This window comes from Urocitellus parryii, chromosome 8 (assembly GCF_045843805.1).
Source record: "Urocitellus parryii isolate mUroPar1 chromosome 8, mUroPar1.hap1, whole genome shotgun sequence".
NCBI classification, from domain to species: Eukaryota; Metazoa; Chordata; class Mammalia; order Rodentia; family Sciuridae; genus Urocitellus; species Urocitellus parryii.
Window position 1 is genome coordinate 16104190 of NC_135538.1, and position 18406 is coordinate 16122595.

At 43.5% G+C, this 18406-nt stretch overlaps 1 protein-coding gene, 1 long non-coding RNA gene and 1 pseudogene across 2 annotated transcripts in view; 1 reads left to right on the top strand and 2 right to left on the bottom strand.

The window, feature by feature from the left end:
* Nucleotides 1-218: 218 nt before the first annotated feature.
* On the bottom strand, nt 219-1068 carry LOC144256654 (glycoprotein-N-acetylgalactosamine 3-beta-galactosyltransferase 1 pseudogene; annotated as a pseudogene).
* A 1595-nt stretch (nt 1069-2663) lies between these two features.
* On the top strand, nt 2664-12970 carry LOC144256655 (retinoic acid early transcript 1E-like). The gene is made up of 4 exons (XM_077802021.1): nt 2664-2748; nt 11729-11992; nt 12254-12520; nt 12945-12970. The coding sequence occupies exons 1-4, from the start codon at nt 2664-2666 to the stop codon at nt 12968-12970; spliced, it is 642 nt and encodes a 213-aa protein (XP_077658147.1).
* A 32-nt stretch (nt 12971-13002) lies between these two features.
* The window catches only part of LOC144256690 (uncharacterized), a 145268-nt gene continuing 139864 nt past the window's right edge, over nt 13003-18406 (bottom strand). Inside the window, exon 3 of the long non-coding RNA XR_013344199.1 lies at nt 13003-13201. This is a non-coding gene — a long non-coding RNA (uncharacterized LOC144256690). The remainder of the gene's footprint in view (nt 13202-18406) is intronic.

Here is an 18406-nt window from a genome sequence, read left to right on the forward strand (position 1 = left end):
GGGATGCAAGGTTGGTTCAACATAAGGAAATCAATAAATGTAATTCATCACATCACTAGACTTAAAGATAAGAACCATATGATCATCTCAATAGATGCAGAAAAAAACATTTGACAAAATACAGCACCCCTTTGTGTTCAAAACACTAGAAAAACTAGGGATAACAGGAACATATCTTAACATTGTGAAGGCTATCTACCCTAAGCCTCAGACCAATATCATTCTAAACAGAGAAAAATTGAAGGCATTTCTCTAAAATCTGGAACAAGACAGGATGTCCTCTTTCACCACTTCTATTCAACATAGTTCTTGAAACACTGGCCAGAGCAATTAGACGAAAGAAATCAAAGGGATATGGATAGGAAAAGAAGAATTTAAATTAGCACTATTTGCTGAAGATATGATTTTATACCTAGAAGACTCACTCATGTAACCCTGCTTTACATAGGGCTTAAATCTTCTCCCAAAGTAAATAGGTTCTTCAGGGTCATAATTGGAAAGCAGCCATCTCAACTTGTCTAGTATGACATATGTATCATCATCTGCTTTCAGAAACCAATCAGCATCTTCTAAATAATGGTCATGAACATACTGAAAAGCTTTAATTGTTTTCCAGTAGAGTTGATCTCTGCCTCCTTTGGTTTTTAATCCCACAGTAGGAAAGTCTTTATTTTCTTCTGAATTCATAAACAACATTTTATTACAACATTGAGCCCATGTAGCTTTGACAGGTTTGGCCTTATCTCTAGATTCTGAGGGCCTGTCAAAACCCAACAAAGAATTTTAACTTTCTGAAGGAGGTTTTCAGCGATGTCTGTGTTCTCATCTTTATGTTGGCTAGAATCTGCATTGAAGTTCACTTGTCCTTGCAGATGAGTCTGTCCATTATCATCTGGATGCCTAGCATGAGGATCATTATGAAGAATATTGGGCTGTGTGTCACCCTGTTCTCCCAACAAAATACTAAATAGCTGAGAGCATTGAAAAAAAAAAAAACACAACTATTGTTGATCCACAGAGGAAAATTTAAAAATTCAACCAAGATTTAGAGGTTATTTCCCGAAAGTGTGTTTTTTTTTTTTAATTTGTTTTAGTTGTAGTTGGTCATAACACCTTTATTCCACTTGTTTATGTTTTGTATGTGGTGCTGAGGATGGAACCCAGGGTCTACCATGTGAGAGGCAGCCAGAGGGAGCAGCTGCTGATGTCAGAAATACACTGGGGGCTGGGGGGGGCGCGGGGGGGGGGCTGGGGGGGGGCGGGGGGGCCTACCACAATCCCAGCCCCCTCCCCAAGTGTATTTCTGACATTAGCAGCTGCTCCCTCTCGCCCTTCCAGGGCTGGCGACTTTTGCTTGACTCCACTCAGAAGCTGCAGAACTGGCTTGTGGCTGCTAGCCTGGACCACCCTCTACAGCCCAGATCATTCTCCCACTGAGGTGGCAGCAACAGCCAGCCAGTGGCAGCAGCAGCCAAAGCGGCTGCAGGCAGGCCTGTGCTCCCCCAGGCTCGCCCTGCCCCTCCCTACAGCGCTGCAGCCACCCAGGGGGATCCTAGCCACCGCAGAGGAACTATGTGGGCTCATGCTTGCTTTAAAAACAAGCATCTACTGTGTGTATATATGTGACTGCATGACCAATATGATTCTGCAACCTGTACACTCAGAAAAATGAGAAATTATATCCCATCTGATTCAAATGTATGATATATCAAAATCATTGTACTGTCATATATAACTAATTATAGCAAATTTTAAAAATTTAAAAAAAACAAGCATCAAGGACTGGGGATATAACCCTGCCTAGCATATATTAAGGCCCTGGGTTCAATCCCCAGCACCACCACCAAAAAAAAAAAAAAAGTATAAAAATAAGCATTAATACATCAACAGAGCTCTCTTTTTCCTAGCGAGGACACTGTTCCCATAACCTATTCTGAGTTTGCCTGTCCACTGACTAGTCATCAACTCCCCTGATTCTACAGTGTCCGAAATCAAACAACCTTATTGTGGGATTAGGACAGGAGCATATCCCAGACTGGAAGCTTGAAGGAGTCCCTGGTAGCAGACCGCGCAGCGCCCAGTGCGCAGGACCTGACTAAGCTGGGCCCCCTTCTCCGCCCCAGCCCCCCAGGTCCAGGTTACCAAGTCCAGAGCCTCACCCCCTCCCCCGGGTGCAGCAAAGGTTACCTGACCGGACATTGCCACTAGGCACAAAACTGCTGTGCTTGTTAAAACACCTTGAGAAGAAGAAAAGCAAAACTCGACTGGGAAAAAAAAGACTTGCAAAATATGTCTTGGATAAGACCATTTTTATGGAAAAGAAAAGGGCGGAGGCTAAAAACCGCTGATGGAGAAACCAAGGGAAAGCGGCCTCAGTCCTTGAAGTGAAAATTCTGAAATTCCTTAACCAGTGGAGGCTTAAGGAGGTCCCGCCCTCCACAAGGCTCTCATCAAAACACAGAAGTTCCTCTGGTCTTCCAACTCACGACCTAAAAAGAGAAGTTTTCAGCTCCCGCCAAAAACTTTCCATTTACTAATTTATGCTGCAGTACAACAAGCCCGCCCCCCCCCCGCCGCCACCCCTCCCCCGCCAGGCCCCAGCAGAATCTTTTAAGAAGCCGCTGCACACATTGCCACCCTCTCGCGCTCTGTCTAGTCCAGATATGGCTCTGGACACCCTCATCGGGCTCTTTTCTGTCACCCTGGCTCTGCTTCTGGGACCCAACTGTTTCTGGGCGGCGCCAACCGGTGAGTTCCCAGGACACAACTTAAGGGGTGGCGAAGGGGTCATGGGACAGAGTGTCACCTACAGACACCTGATCTCAAGACTGAGCCTGGGTCCCCTCTTCAGGCCCCTCCACCATCACCACCACCACCACACCCCTCACCCACCCTCCTCCACCCCCAGTGAACTCAGTCCTGCCTGGTCCAAGTCTTCTTGTCTCGTTCTCATCCTCAGGCCCTTGAGAGGAGCAAGAAAGAAAACAGTAACCACAGTAGATGGGAAGGACAATAGGGAAGGAGACCACAAGTTGACAAAACTGGTGATGTCCCCAGCCCCACAGCTGCCTTCCCAAATCAGTGCCACAGCCACAGCCACAGCCACCAGGACCAGGTGCACAGGGGCAAGATCCCCCAGGTTCATGACAACAGACACCCCCAGACTCAGCTCTGCCCTACAGACTCTCACCCCCTGCAAACCCTTCAGCATCCCAAGGCTGCTGACCCTTGAACTTCCCACCACACTTTGCCTGGGGATCTCAGGAAATGCACCCACAGAGCCTCACTAGCCGCATCCACCCATTTTTCTGTGATTCATTGAGCAACAACCCAGCTCACTTCCCTTCACTGCTTTTCTCATCTAACCAAACCCACCCAGGGCCTCCCTACCTTCCCATCCACCTAGGGACCCTCACCTCCTCCACCAGGACCATTGGCACCATATGCCTCTGCCTGAGGACACAACCAGCAAACATCCCCACCTCACCCACAGATCGTAACACAAGAGGAGGGGGCCCCATTTCTCCAAATATGGCCCTGGTAATTTATAGAGCTGGGGTCTTCTAAGAAACTGAAACAGGGCAAAGACCCTCTGTTTAAACCCCGATTCTTTGATCAACTCAGATTTCAGACTTGTTGCTCAGAGTAACAGGAATGAGTTCATTGAAGGGATAGGAAAAGGGAAGGGCAACACTCTCAAGGGAGAGAGTGGGTTCTCTCAGAGAGGAGAGAGACAACCTGCCTCTCCTGTGCTCCAGTTTTATTGGGGATCCCAGGAAAGTCTCCAGAGAGTCCCACCCAGGCCCTCCTCTTGGCTTTTGACTGACAGCAGGTGACATCAGAATTTCAAGTCTGCTTTGCCATGGCAACTCTGTCACCTTGGCCCATACTGACTGGTTCTATCTGCATTCTTAATCATTTTTGCAGGTTTTATGGTTAGGAGGAATTATCCTTATCTTCCAGAATTTGGTCTGTGAAAGGTCACAAATGTCTCCCTGCTAAGTAACTTGAGTTTCTCTTATCAATGTTACTTCCTGCCTGCATTTTCTTGCAGTTAACAGGTAGTTTGCTGAGGAATGTGACATATCCTGTCCAGTAGAGAGAGATAAATTGCTTTTTAGCAAAGAAAGCATATGGGGGTCAGCACAGTGGGATGTTTTATAGAATTATTCTCTTGACATCATGTTCCCACCATCCTCATCTGTCTGTCTAACAGCAAAGGTGCATCTATATGTTTCTTTTGTGGGGGCATCTATACACTCCTGACCTTGGATCCTAAGCCCATCTAGTCTATCTCTTGGGGATCCAGCATCATATAATGGTATAAAGTAGGCACAAGTTGCAGACAGTAAAGGCAGACAGTAAGCACTTTCAACTCTGCAGGACACACTATACTATCCTGTCTCTATATCAAGTACTCAATTCTGTTTACTGTGAGAGCAACTGAAGACAACATGAAAATGAATGGGGCACTGGATTTGCCCACTGTCCTAGTCATCTGACCCTAGATTAGAGTGCCTCCAGTGTTGGTGCCCATCCCCAGGTTGTCTTCCCCAAAGAGTTCTGCAGATGCATATTTCATAGTAAGAAGCAGGTCCTATGTTCCTGTGGCTTCAGGTTGGACTGGCTTTTAGGAGGGGTTCCTGTAGATTGGGGTTGACTGTCCCCCAAACCACACCATTTGCTATTTAGTGGATTCTTTGATTCATTGGGCAGTAGGCTCCTTTCTGAAGTCACAGGTGAGAGCTGAGGGTGAGATGTTGCACTAAATAGAGGACAAATATGTGTCCTCCAGGATGAGATACTATTTTATTTTTTTCTTTTTTTATTGTTGGTCGTTCAAAACATTACATAGTTCTTGATATATCATTTTTCACAGTTTGGTTCAAGTGGGTTATGAACTCCCATTTTTACCCCGTATACAGATTGCTGAATCACATCAGGTATACTTCCATTGATTTACATATTGCCATTCTAGTGTCTGATGTATTCTGCTGTCTATCCTATCCTCTACTATCCCCCCTCCCCTCCCCTCCCCTCCCCTCTTCTCTCTCTACCCCCTCTACTGTAAATCACTTCAGGGTTATACAGAATTACATACAAGAGGAAGTGAGGGGTAAGGGAAGAATAATACAAGTGGAGATACTATTTTAAACAAACTGCCTGGGCAAGGCATTGTCAGAAGATTGTACTTAACCTTCCCTACAGGGGGAAGCCCTGACCTCACAAGTGACTCACTAAGCCCATGGATGATTCATTCCAGTTACAAATTCAGAGAATTTGAAATAACCATTGAGTGGGTCTGTGGCCCCAGACCCCTATGAGTAGGACCTGGGACAGATCCATTCTTTCCTGGCCCCACATGTACCTTGTCAGTACCAGGGGGCCATGGTGGTGCTTCAGATGCCTGGACATGGGGTCAGCTCACACTGTCTCCAGGATGAATGTCTGCATGTTTTCTGTTTCTCTATGCACACAGACCCAAGTGAATGGGCGGATGCTGTGGGGCAGGCTGAAAGGAGACATTGAACTGGCTCTGGGCTTGAAGGGACCCTCCTGATAGGAGCCTGACCTCTTCCTCCTAGGACTAATTTCAGGCTCTGAGACATGGCTGGGGTCTGGAAACTGAGCCAACAACCAGACTTTAGTTGGGTGTCAGCTTTCAACCTCCTGATCATCCCATGCTTGGATGTGGTTTCCTTCCTGAAATCAGGCAGAATCTGGTTGCCTGCCCAGGTGCTTTGCCATGAAATTCCCTGTGATCTCTCAGCCCCAGGGCTTAGCTTCCTGAGGGTCAGGCCCCTGGCTGTCTTTCTGCTCTCTAATCATATACACACTCTTTCTTTCTGCCTCCATTTGGGTTCCATGGTATCAGAGTTTTTCTTCCCCATTACTCACTCTGAGCCCAGTCCTGGAATTCTCTCACCCATCATGCACCTCAACCTTTAGCAGTCACATCAGTGACCTTTTACACAATGCTGGTGCCCTTCTTGGCAGGTTTTTTTGTTATTTTATTTTTAATGGCTACATATTAGCATAAAAAATTCATATATTAAGGGAGAGAGGTTTTGGTACTGTGTGAGGTTTAAATCCTGTTAAATGTAGCTGCAAGCATTTATCATTTCTTTATGGTGAAAACTCAAAATCCTTTCTTTTTGCTACTTGAGTTCCACAGGACTTTTGTTGTTGTCTATACTCACCCCACTGTGCCATAGCACACCAGAACTTCTTACTCCTAGGACCATCAGTCAAGCTTTCCCCAACCCTCTTTTCCCACAGCTTCTGCTAACCACCGTTCGATTTCAACATTTAGGATCAACATTTTTGGATTCCACCTGCAAGAGAGATCATATGGTACTTGTCTTTCTGTGCCTGGCTTAATTTCCTTCACAGTGTTGTATTGCATATAGATAGACATAGACATGAATGAAATAGAACTAGAAACCCAGAAACAAATGCTTACATTAGGTTTGTTTGGGGCACAGGTGCAGAACAATTCAATGAGGAAAAATAATCTTTTCAACAATTTTGAAACAATTTTAACACCTGGATATATTTGTGCAAAAGTGCAAAGTTAGACCCTTCATTACACCACATACAAAAAAGGAACACAAAATGAGTCATCAACCTAAATGTATAAAATAAAACTGTGAATGCTTAGAAGAAAATACAGGAGCAACTCTCACATTAATTTAGATGACTTCTTCTAACAGATCATACCAAAATAACAAACAGGAAAAGAAAAAATAAACTGGATTTAATAAAAATTAAAAACCTTTGTGCTGCATACTGTACCATCCAGAAAGAAAATAAACTGGGTGCAGTGGCATACACCAGGAATCCCAATGGCTTTGGAGGCTGAGGCAGGAGTATCATGAGTTCAAAACCAGCCTCAGCAACTTAGCAAGGCCCTAAGCGACTCAGCGAGACCCTGTCTCTAGATAAAATATAAAAGGGGTCTGGGATTGTGGCTCAGTGGTAGAGCACTTGCCTCAGATGTGTGAGGTTCTGGGTTCAATCCTCAGCACTACATATAAATAAATAAATAAACAAACAAACAAATAAATAAATAGTGTCCACGTACAACTAAAAATATATATTTAAAAATTTAAGAAAAAAAATAAAATCAAAAAGGCTGAAGGTGTTACTCAGTGATTAAGCACCCCTGGGTTTTTTTTCCTTGGTACAAAAAAAGAAAAGAAAAGAAAAAAGTAAATAATCAATATAATCAACACACAGAATTTTAGAAATATTTGTAAATCATAGATCTAATGAGGAAATAATATCCAGAATATACATGAACTCTTTTAAAAGTCAACAAGAAGATAAATTGCCCAACTTAAAATAAGCAAAAGATCTAAATAGACATTTCTCCAAAGAGAATACATTAACCATCAGTAATCACATGAAAAGATGTTTAATATCATTAGTATTTGAAAACTACAAATCAAAATCACAATAAAATACCACTTCACATTCACCTGGATGGCTGTAATCATGAATACAATAGACAATATAAGATATAAATCAGAACCCACGTACTTTGCTGGTGGTAATGTAAAATAATGCAGCCACTTTTAAAAAACAGTTGGGAAATCCCCCCAAATATCATCAGAGAGTTAACAGTGACCCAAGAACTCCATTCCTAAATATATAGTCAAGAGAAGTAAAAATATGTCCACACAAACTGTATACAAATGTTCACAACAGCAGCATTCAGAATAGCCAAAAAGTAGAAATAATACAAATGTCATGAACTAATGAATGTAAAATCAAAATATGGTATATCCACATGATGGATCATTATTTGCAACAAAAAGGTATGAAGTAGTCATACATGCTGTATCATAGATGAACCTTGAAAATATTACATGAAGTGATGGAAATCAGTCATATAAAGCAACTTATTGAATCGTTCCATTTGTATGAAATGTCTAGAATAGACACAGAAAGCAGATTACTGGATGTCAGGGGCTGCAGGGGAGGGGGGAAGATGTGAGACCTGTTATAGATGTGGCTATTAAAGCATAGTTTCTTGGAATGATAAAATATTCTGGAATTAGATGGCTCAACTGTGTGAACATGCCCAAGAATCCACTGGATTTAATACTGCCCAGGGGCCAGTTTTATTGTCTGTGAACATCAGATGGTATACAGACATCTCTATCAAACCTCCCCCTGAATGCTTTTAAAAATAAAGGTCATGGGCCATTTAAGTGGGGGACCACCTAGGAGGCTGCTGTAGTAACAAGCAGCAGGTGAAAGTTGGGGGCTGACCTAGGGTGGGTGCAGGGGTGGGAGTGAGAAGTGATCAGATTCTGATTTAATTTTTTTCTCTCATTTATGGGAATGTAGGAGATTTCCATGCCAAATGAATATGGTTTATGGTTTGTGCTGTGTGTGTGTATCTTCAGGATGGCTACATATTATCTCTTAGTGAGGTCTACAGTGGCTAGGAGACAATGTTGAAAATATAAACGATGTCCAGTGTTCCATTTGGGGTTTTGGATAAAGGAGAATTCAGAGGCGAGGACAGTGAAGCATGGGAAAAGCGAGCATTCGGTGGAAGCTGGGAATTGGAGCCAAAGGCAACCAGAATAACATGGGCCCAGCACTGTCACAGAATTCAAAGAGTGGAGGGAGACATCCAGTTCTCCAGAAAACAGGAGGAAAGGCCTCCACCTCAGATGGATTAAGACTTGAGACATCTGGAACACTAGGCTTCTGCAGTGACTTTAGTTGCACTGACAGAAAAGGGGTACAATTGGAGCAGAAAGGAACATGAGTGCCTTAGGTTACAAGGATCACTCTGGCTTCTTTCAACAGGAAATTCTGAAGAAGGTTGAACCTGGAAAGACCAAATAGTACAGGAGAGCAATAATCCAGGCTAAAGAGGAAGGGGCCTTAGTAAATATTCAGTAAGAAATGAGAGATAGTAAAATAATCAATATTTTATTTCTAATCCAAAAAAAGTAGGAAAGAGATGAAGTTAATATAGGATTTTTTAATACTAACTTTGGCATCACTACCATATAACCCCTAAGTCTTTAGTCAAGGTACCCAGGATAAAAAGAATTTGCTATCACTGAGGCAGGTGCTCTGGTCTGGATATGGATTAACTGAGTGCCCTCTAGTCCAGGTGATTGGAGGCTTGGTGCTATTGGGAGGTGCTGTGGAGCCTTAGAGGAGTGGTTCTAGTGGGGGGCCTCAGGTCTTGGGGGTCACCCTCGGAAGCTCGCTCTCCAGGTGGGATTGTAGAAGGAACTGTCTGGCCCCCCACCCTGCCTGTCTGGCTCCAACTGTAATCTTGCTCCTCTCACCCGCTTGCCATTGCCATGAGGCAACACAAGGGACAGTTCTTGTCGCACAACCTGCACAGACAGTTTGAACTTCAACCTTCCAGAACCATAAACCAAATCAATCTCTTTACTTTGTAAAGTAGGGCTGTTCAGCTATTTCATTGGGTCTGATTTCAGTTGGGTCATTGATAATCAGTCCAGCCCTGAACTGGACTAAGAAGGAATCCCATCCTACAATGACTAATGTGGCAGTGGCCAGGCAGTACCATAGATGTGTTTTTCTGAGGGAGGACTCCATGCCCAATGGGGCTGAGCCAGTTTCTGCTCCTCCAAGAGTTTGCCCTGCACCCCTGAACAATCCTATTCCCAGGAGGCCTCTTCCTCATACTAAGGCCAGAGACCCAAATCCAGACTCCAGTGGAAGGGGGAGTAGCATGTTTGTGAGGGAAGGAGAAAAGTGTGGGGAACAGGACGTGAGAATTGGGCTTGGGATATAGCTCAGTTGGTAGAGTGCTTGCCTCACATGCACTAAGGCCCTGGGTTCAATCCCCAGCACCAAAAAGTGAGAGATGGGGGAAAATTATGTTTAAGAAGCACTTCTGCAAGATCACAGAGCCCACAACACAATGGTGGTCTGGTCGGGTCTCATCTCAGGTAAGATCTTACCTCTGGTATCACTGCCAGGAAACAAACTTAGCAGGAGAGAAGAAATGAGGGAGCTACAGGTTCAACAGATTTGTGAACAGGTTTGGCTGCTACAAAGCAGACACATTTCAGACACACTCAAGTATATTGAAAAAAAGTCAAAGTCAAATATTCCATTGTGTATATATACCACATTTTTGTTATCGATTTATCTGTTGATTTGCACCTAGTTTGGTTTTATTGCTTTGCAATTGTGAATTAAGCTGCTATAAACACTGATGTGGCTACATTACTGTAAATGATGACTTTGAGTTCTTCAGATACATATCAAGGGGTGGAATAACTGAATCAATTGATGGTTCCATTCCATATGTGTTGAGGAATCTCCATAATGCTTTCCAGAGTGGTTGCACCAATTTGAAGACCCTCCAGTAATGAATAAGTCAAACTTTTCCCCCATATCCTTGCCAAAATTTATTGTTATTTGTATTCTGTTTTTTAATATGGATACAATATCTTTACTTTATTTATTTCCTTTATTTTTATATGGTGCTGAGGATCTGCCGCTGAGCTATAACCCCAACCTTGTTGCTTGTATTCTTGATAATTGCCATTCTGAATGGAGTGAAATGGAATTTCAGTGCAGTTTTAATTTGCATTTCTCCAATTGCTAGAGATGTTGGACATTTTTTCATATAGTTTTTGACTATTTGTATTTCTTCTTCTATAAAATGTCTGTTCAGGTCCTTTGCCCATTTATTGATTAAGTCATTTCGGTTTTTGGCATTAAGTTTTTTGAGCTCTTTGTATATCCTGGAGATTAATGCTCTAGCTGAGGTGCAGGTGGCAAGATTTTCTCACATTCTGTAGGCTCTCTGTTCACATTCTTGACTGTTTCCCTTGTTGAGAAGAAGCTTTTTAGTTTGATACCATCCCATTTATTGATTCATGACATTACTTCTTGTGCTTCAGAAGTTTTCTTGAAGAATTTGGTTCCTAAGCTGACTTGATGAAGAGTTGTGCCTATATTTTTTGCCTGTTTCTCTATGACTTATTCTTAACAGAATGTCTGCAGTATATTTTGCTAGGTATCTTCTTTGATACTACCACTGCTAGTAGAAGCTTGGAAGACTCTGGGTCATGAGTGTTAGCAAGAATTAGTTGGGAACAGGGAAGAGAGATTGGGGCTCCATGCTGGTCACAGATAAGTGGAGATCTCTTCTGAAGAATGGGGAAAGGGTGTGGTTTGGCTGGAAAGGTTCCCTGGAATCTGATAATCAGCTCATAGGGCCCCAGCCTAGGACACCAGACTAGGTTCTGTGCTCCTGTGTGGCAGCTCCCCTCTGCTGCCATGTTCCTGCATCTACTCCATATGACCTGCCTGAACACCAAGACCATGATGAATTGACCTGTGATCCCTGATGCCTCCTTTTCTACTCTATTGGAAATACTGTATGTTCAGCTAAGTTTTAAGTTAAAGGAGGACTGATACCATCCTGTATTTTTTAACCCAGAACTTGGTAGAAGTCACTAAAAGTTCTTATCAGATGAATCCTCCTAGTAACACTGTGCCTGTGAGGGGTCCCTGATGGCATGTGAGCATTCTACCACCTCAGTTAGACGTGACACCAAAATAAAGATCTAGAATATTGAGAAGGTCTAGGATGAAGAGTCCTCCCTCTGCCAGCCTGGCCCTTCAGAGGGAGTCTGGGAGTCACAGAAGGATGGGAACTAATGGTCCTCTTCTCCCTGTCCTGGACCTCACTTCCATGTTTCTCTCACAGGTACCCACTCTCTTTGCCTCGACTTCACTGTCAAATCTCAGTCCAGACCTGGAGAGTCCTGGTGTGAAGTGCAGGGCTCAGTGGATAAGACCGCTTTCCTTCAGTATGACAGTGAGAGCAACAAGATCAAACCTTTGGGTCACCTGGGAAGGGAGGTGAATGCCACCAAAACATGGACACAATTGAACGAAATGCTGAAAGAACTGGGGCAAGATCTCAGGATGATCCTGCTTGACATGGACTTGGAAAAAAAGATGGCCAGGGGTAAGTAATGGAATGGGGTGAACAGAGAGAGCAGGAGAGAGGAAGGGGTGGAGTGCACATGTGGAGGAGGCTCTGGATGTATTTGTGTAAAAGAGCTGGACATTGGCCCAGCCTTAGAGGGATGCAGGACTTAATGTGCAAGAAAGGGCAAATCTGGGAGAAAAGAATACAGGCCTCTAAATGTGCAGAGAAATGCTCAACTTATTGGGAGGTGATGGATCTATCAAGAGTGGGAGATGATGGTTTTGTTGTGTATTGCAGGTCATCTCACCCTGCAGGCCAAGATGTCTTGTCAGCTTGAAGGAAACAATGACCTTGGTTCATTCTGGAATTTCAGCATTGATGGACAGCCATATCTCTGCTTTAATGTGATGCACATGGAGTGGACAGTGATTAATCCTAGAGCCAGAGGGATCAAGGAGAAGTGGGAGAATGACAAAGAAATGATAGAACGTTTAAGGAAGGTCTCCATGGGAGATTGCAATCACTGGCTCAGAGAACTCTTAAAGCACTGGAAGGAAATGCCAAGTAGGTGGGAATGCAGGGTGGGAAGCCTGTGGGAGTTCCCTTTGAAAGTCTGATGACTTTCCTGTGGGGTGTTAGCATGTGCATGTAATGAATGAGTGACTGATTTCTTGATGGGCTTCCTCACTGGACAGTCAGTGATCTCCATGTGGATTTGTCACCAGCCTCCTTTCTCATCTCACCTCCCAAGGTCTCCTCCTCTGTGCAGGAGCCCTCATTGTCCATTAAACAATGATCTACTCATTAATGGCCTGCTAACTAGTTCACAGGTCTATAAACATTTCTGCAAACTTCCAGGCCTTCTCTTCTTCCTTTGTTACAATTAACCTTCAACAACTTGATGGACATTTGCTGTCCCCTTCAGTAGTAATGTGAGCTCCATAAGGACATGGCACAACCTCTGTTCATCTCTGTACCCCCCCCCCAGGACCTGGTAGAATAGTTGTCCCATAATGAATCAGTAAATATGAGTCGAAAGCACTGTATGGGGAAAACAGCTGCTGAAGAATGGATATTCTTAAGGTTGACAGGGATTTTGCTCTTTTGTTTGTTTTAGCACCAACATCAACAGTCCCAGTTACCAGCGGATCTCCACATGCCTCATCTGTTACAGTGACCAGCTTAGGGATCATCATTGTCTTAATTGTAGTCGTCAGTCATCATCATCTTCATGGCCATCAAGTTCTATAGGAAATCAACAGACACCATGAAAGGTGAGGAATAGGCTGTCCTCTGGCCTTTGGGTGGCGCTGTCTCAGTCTGGTAGGGCCTTGGGACAGGTGTCCCGCGAGTTTCACCCAAGCCCCTGGCCACTGATATCTCTCCACAGAAATGATGCCCTTCCTTAGCCTTGAACACTGTCCATTCCACAGTAGTGCTGGAATGAGGGCTGCTAAGTAGAGGAGGCCACTGTAGGTAGCACAGCAGTGCAGTGAGAGGAGGGACACACAGGAGTCTCCTCCTGAGCTGGGGCAGTGTCTGAGATCTGGAGAATCTGGTGGGTGTTGGCTCCAGATCTTTGGTTGAGGAGTTATTTGCTCTCTGGGATAATATAACAAAGGCTAATAATTTTCCTTAATATTGTAGAAGCTGTTCCATCATCTACTATGTCTTCTGTGGACCATGGGAAGGCAACATCATCAGACCACCCTTGGTGGCAAGAAGGGTCCTTCAATGACAGTCTTGGTGACAATCTTTACTCTGCCAATCTTCCCACTTCTGAGCCTGCCTGATTAACAGTAATTTAAATATTGAACCTTCTTGAATATTACACAAAGCTCCTAACATTGCACATTGCACCTGTGGATTGCAACTATGGAAAAGCTCCATAGATGTTTCTTTTTTCTGTAAAAAAAAGAATAATGCTTGCATAGTCTTTAACCTGATTTGACACATATCTAATAAAGATTGCTAGATAACCTTGAGATCTGCTTCTCCACCAGAGAGCAGCACTCCACCTAATCAGAGCTATTTGATTCAAAATGTATGTGTAAGGTTTTTTATTTTCTAATCCAATCATTGCCTCTTGCCAGAATCATGAGTGTGGCCACACTGGTCACAGCATATTTTAATGTCTGGCAAGTGTCAATGTGATCTTCAAGTCTGTCTGCTTTGCCGAAACTTTCTCACAAATGACGTGTGTGTGTGTGTGTGTGTGTGTGAGTGTGATGCTGGTGAGCAATCCTAGGGCCTTATGCATGAGAGGCAAGCAGTCTACCAACTGAGCTATGTCTCCAGACCACAAATAACTTTTTGATGACAAAACCTATACCTATATCATAAACATCCTGAGCTAGCTCTAGGTTATTCATCCTCCATCAGAGATTGAATTCGCACCTGGCCTCAGGCTTTCTGTCTGTTTGTCTATTCGCAGTCCCCCATCACCTCTCACCAGTTTCTGAATTAACAGCCATGCAGGTCATTGCACCTGAGTTCAGAAAAGCTCCCTGAACTTAGCTGATCCAGATGCTGCACTGTGCACTGGTGTTTGAAAAGTGCCCTGTGCTACCCAACTAACCATGGGCACCTGAGGCAGAGCCATCTTGAAGTGTCCATTCTGCATCTGCTTCTTAGGGAGCCAGGAAATCAGAGCAAAGACTGTCACACTGTCCCAGCAGGCACCTACACTACAGCCTAGGGTGTACCTAGCAGAATGGGAGTGAAACAGGCACAGAGAAGATTATACCCATGGTGATTCACATTGGAAAAGAGAAAGGGAGCCCAACCCACTTCCTTTTTGAGTCTAGTGGTTCACATGACCAGCCAAAGCAGGTGTGAATATACTCAGGGACTAACTCGGGAAGGCTGTACTCATGGGTAGCAGAGTGTGGAGGATTGGCTCCCCTGTGCCATGAATGGAATTCATGGGAGGTTCCTGAGATCCGCACAAGAGATGGGCAACTGCCAGGCCCTAGGGGTATATTGATCTAATGCCTCCAGAGCAGAGTCCACCCAACAAAGTCTCTGAGGCCTGATTAGACCTCAGTCCCACTCACAAGCTGTCCCCTCATAGGATTCTGTGGCTGCCCCACCCTGAGAAGGCATCAATCTGGTATATGCAGACAAAACGCCCACTGACAGTAGTTAACATCCCATCCTACCACATCCTGGGGAGAAGAGAAGCTGAGAATTGTTTCAACCAGCTTCAGTTTAGACCATACCAACTGGCTTCTAGGTGAGCAACACAGGAGGAAGAGGTTAACAACCCCCAGCGCTTGCCCTCCTGCTCAGCACATAGCTCAAGAAGAAATAGAAAGGACAATAAAGCATAGACAGTGATCATCTATTCTTGTAGGCTGCTTTGACAATCTCAGCAGAGTCCTTCATTTTCCATTAAGAATCTTTTTTTCTTTTTTCTTTCTGTGATGATTTAATTAATGTATCTTATGCTACTTGTTAAGTACTAAATCAAATCTAAAATGCAAAGATCAAGATTTTCAGCTTAGGCCAGGCCTGGTGGGGCATGCTTGTAATCTCTGTAGCTCAGGAGGCTGAGACAGGAAGATCAGGAGTTCAAAGCCAGCTTCAGCACAGCAAGTTGCTAACAACTCAGGGAGATCCTGCCTCTAAATAAAATAAAAAATAGGGCTGGGGATGTGGTTCAGTGGTCGAGTGCCCCTGAGTTCAGTCCCCAGTACCCCCCCAAAAAAGATTTTAAGATTAATGTTTTATGTTTTTCATTAATAAATTTTTTTGCACCAGAACTAACAATATGTATTTTAAATGTAAATATTTAATTTCTTACTTGTTGCTGTTAGTCATTTTCAAAGTTTAAAATGTGTGAGGAACCAAAGCAAAATTTCATAATCTTTAAACCAAAAAGTTGGCTAATAAGCAAAAAAGTAGGAAAACAGTAGTGGAAGTTTTACAAATTCCCACAACCACCTAAAAATGATTTTAGGAAAAGCATTTTACTAAGCTTGTAGATAGGGACCCTTGAAAAAGAAGAAGAATTAGTACCAGTTACTTTCTTGCCTTTCACCCTTTGGTCAGACTTGGTCACTGAGAGGAGCAAGACAAGTCAATCTACATAATTTAAACTGTCTGCTTGTGCAATACAGGTCAGGTTTTCTGTTTGTTTTTGGGTTTTGTGCTGGGTACCAAGGGGTCAGGTTTCAGGGAGTTAAGTCTAGTTTCCTCATATCTTTTGTCAGCAGATTGACTCAAAGGCAGAGCAAGCAAAAGGGACCTATTTGTGCACAGCCCAGACAGAGCAGAATCGTCAGTCCAGTCCACTTTGTGTGCTCAAAATGTTCACAGCCCCCACACACAGCCCATGGCTGGCTCTCCAGTCCGGAATAGAATGAATTTAAAAGACGGTAGTGGGCTTTAAAGTGGGAATGGTAATGAATACTTTTAATTTATGAAGAAGATCTCAAACCAATAGGGAACTGGGCACTTGGTACAACTATTTAAAAATGGGATAGTGAAAAGGATTCAAATATGCAAAAAAGGGTAGGTCTCTGCAATGGATATGTAGGGGTTCCTGAGACTCCCACAACTGGGGTATTTGGTTTAAAAGTATATTCATGGCACTTAGTCCAAAGCAAAAGAGCTGCCCCACTGTCGACCACTATCGACCACAAATGAAACCTCATGGCCGTCCACAATCCCTTTAACCCAGGACTCCTCAGATGTGCCACCTGTGATGGCAGAGGCAATGGAGCCCAGTGAATGGGACTTGGGAATTGGGTGTGTGTACCCAGGGGAGGGGTGTCATTCCCTGGGGACATTCCACATTTAAGGATCCCCATTTCCCACAGTTGGGACAGGTCTTGGAGAGGGGCCCCAGGTTAGGGCAGGCTTTTGCCCAGTGTCCATCTTGCCCACATTGGAAGCAGGGCCTTGGAAATATATTGGAGGGTCACATGAGGCCATGAACCATGAGGATATTAGAGGGTCAGGTGGGGTCATGAGCCATAGGGGCTTTCCTTGGGCTCTGGATGGAGGAGGCTGGGAGCTGATAGTTAGGTTTAAAAGGTTTCTGTGTTGTGGCCTCATCCTCCTGCTTGCTAAAAAAAATGAAAGCTGTATCTAAAAGTAACTACTGAGGAGACTCAGGACCCTTCTCTTTCAGTTTCTTGCAGATGTCAGGTGCAGACCCGCTGATAAAGTTAAAATGTAGAAAGAGACTGCCACCAGGACTGTTGACATCCGAATTTGTATACTTGGTGACATCCTCAGAAGTTGGGCCAAAAATAGGGTGGGAATTTTCATCAGGTCCCGGGTAACTTCCTTTATCTTTTCCCAGTTTACTTGGGTGTGAGAATTTTTGTCATTCCTTCAACAAACGATCATGTGTTGTAATCTTATAACCCTTATAAATTCTATTTCGGTAATCATTCTATTTTAACAACTGTCCATATATATAAGCTATTGGCTGTTGAGCCAGTGTGTTCATGGCCATCTCTCTAGTACATTGGGGGTGACTATTTATAGGGTTATTTCTCTCGTGACAAACAGGTTAAATCTTATTTAGTAGGTGAACTGAAGACAGGAGCTCCAAGCAAGGCCCTGTTTTAATGTCTTAGAGGCTCCCAAAACCTGCTCACAACTCAGAGGGGGAGTAAAATTTCTACCCCTCCTGGGGCCAAGACTAGCATTTCAGTCTTTTTTTTTTTTCTTCTATGCTCTTCTTTCTTTTTATTTGATCTCTATTTAAGCTGCAGGGTATCATCTAAGAATTGATCAGAGCCATATGTCAAATTTTGTAATTTCCTCTGAATGTCCGGGGCCAACTGAATGATAAATTTATCTTTTAAAAATGAATGGCCATCTATAGATTCAGGATTTAGGATGCTATGTATTGTCTCCTTCAGTCTTTCCATAAAAACAGCAGGAATTCCCTGAAGGCCTACTATAATTATTTTCCAGGCATCCTGTTCATCATTTGCATCCCAGGTTGTTTTGGGAATTTGCTTGTGCTCTAGATAATAATTAGACTTGTTTGTGCTGTTGGGGCATGGGCAAGTGCAACGTTTTTTGTTCCTTTGACAAGTAGTCATTTCCCTATTGGTATGGGGTTGGTCTAGGTGGAAGTTTTTGGATTTTTGGTGTCTTGACTTTTGTAAAATGATATAAATGTACTATTCCTGGCCTATCATGACTGTTATATGAAATTAGTACATATATGCTACAAAAAGTTATTCTGGCTGTATATTAAAGTAGATGCTGCTCTCTAAAATTGTCTCTGGAGTGGATACTTTGTGTCCTTAAGCTCCCTGCAGATGATGTTAGAGGCTAAGATTCCCAGGAAACATGATTTTATTGTTATATAAAGTATGTATATTTATGTGTACAGGAAACAGTTTAAAAAGTCATATATTAGATGTCAACAGTAGTTAACTATGGACAGTGGAATCCTATGGGGTTTATATGTATGTCTCCTAT

What these genes read in the sequence shown, in the direction of transcription:
- LOC144256655 (XM_077802021.1), top strand. Translation starts at nt 2,664, where the DNA reads ATGGCTCTGGACACCCTCATCGGGCTCTTTTCTGTCACCCTGGCTCTG. An exon ending in GGAAAAAAAGATGGCCAGGG is followed by an intron (nt 11,993 to 12,253) that starts GTAAGTAATGGA and finishes TGTGTATTGCAG; the next exon opens with GTCATCTCACCCTGCAGGCC. An exon ending in GCACTGGAAGGAAATGCCAA is followed by an intron (nt 12,521 to 12,944) that starts GTAGGTGGGAAT and finishes CCCCCCCCCCAG; the next exon opens with GACCTGGTAGAATAGTTGTC.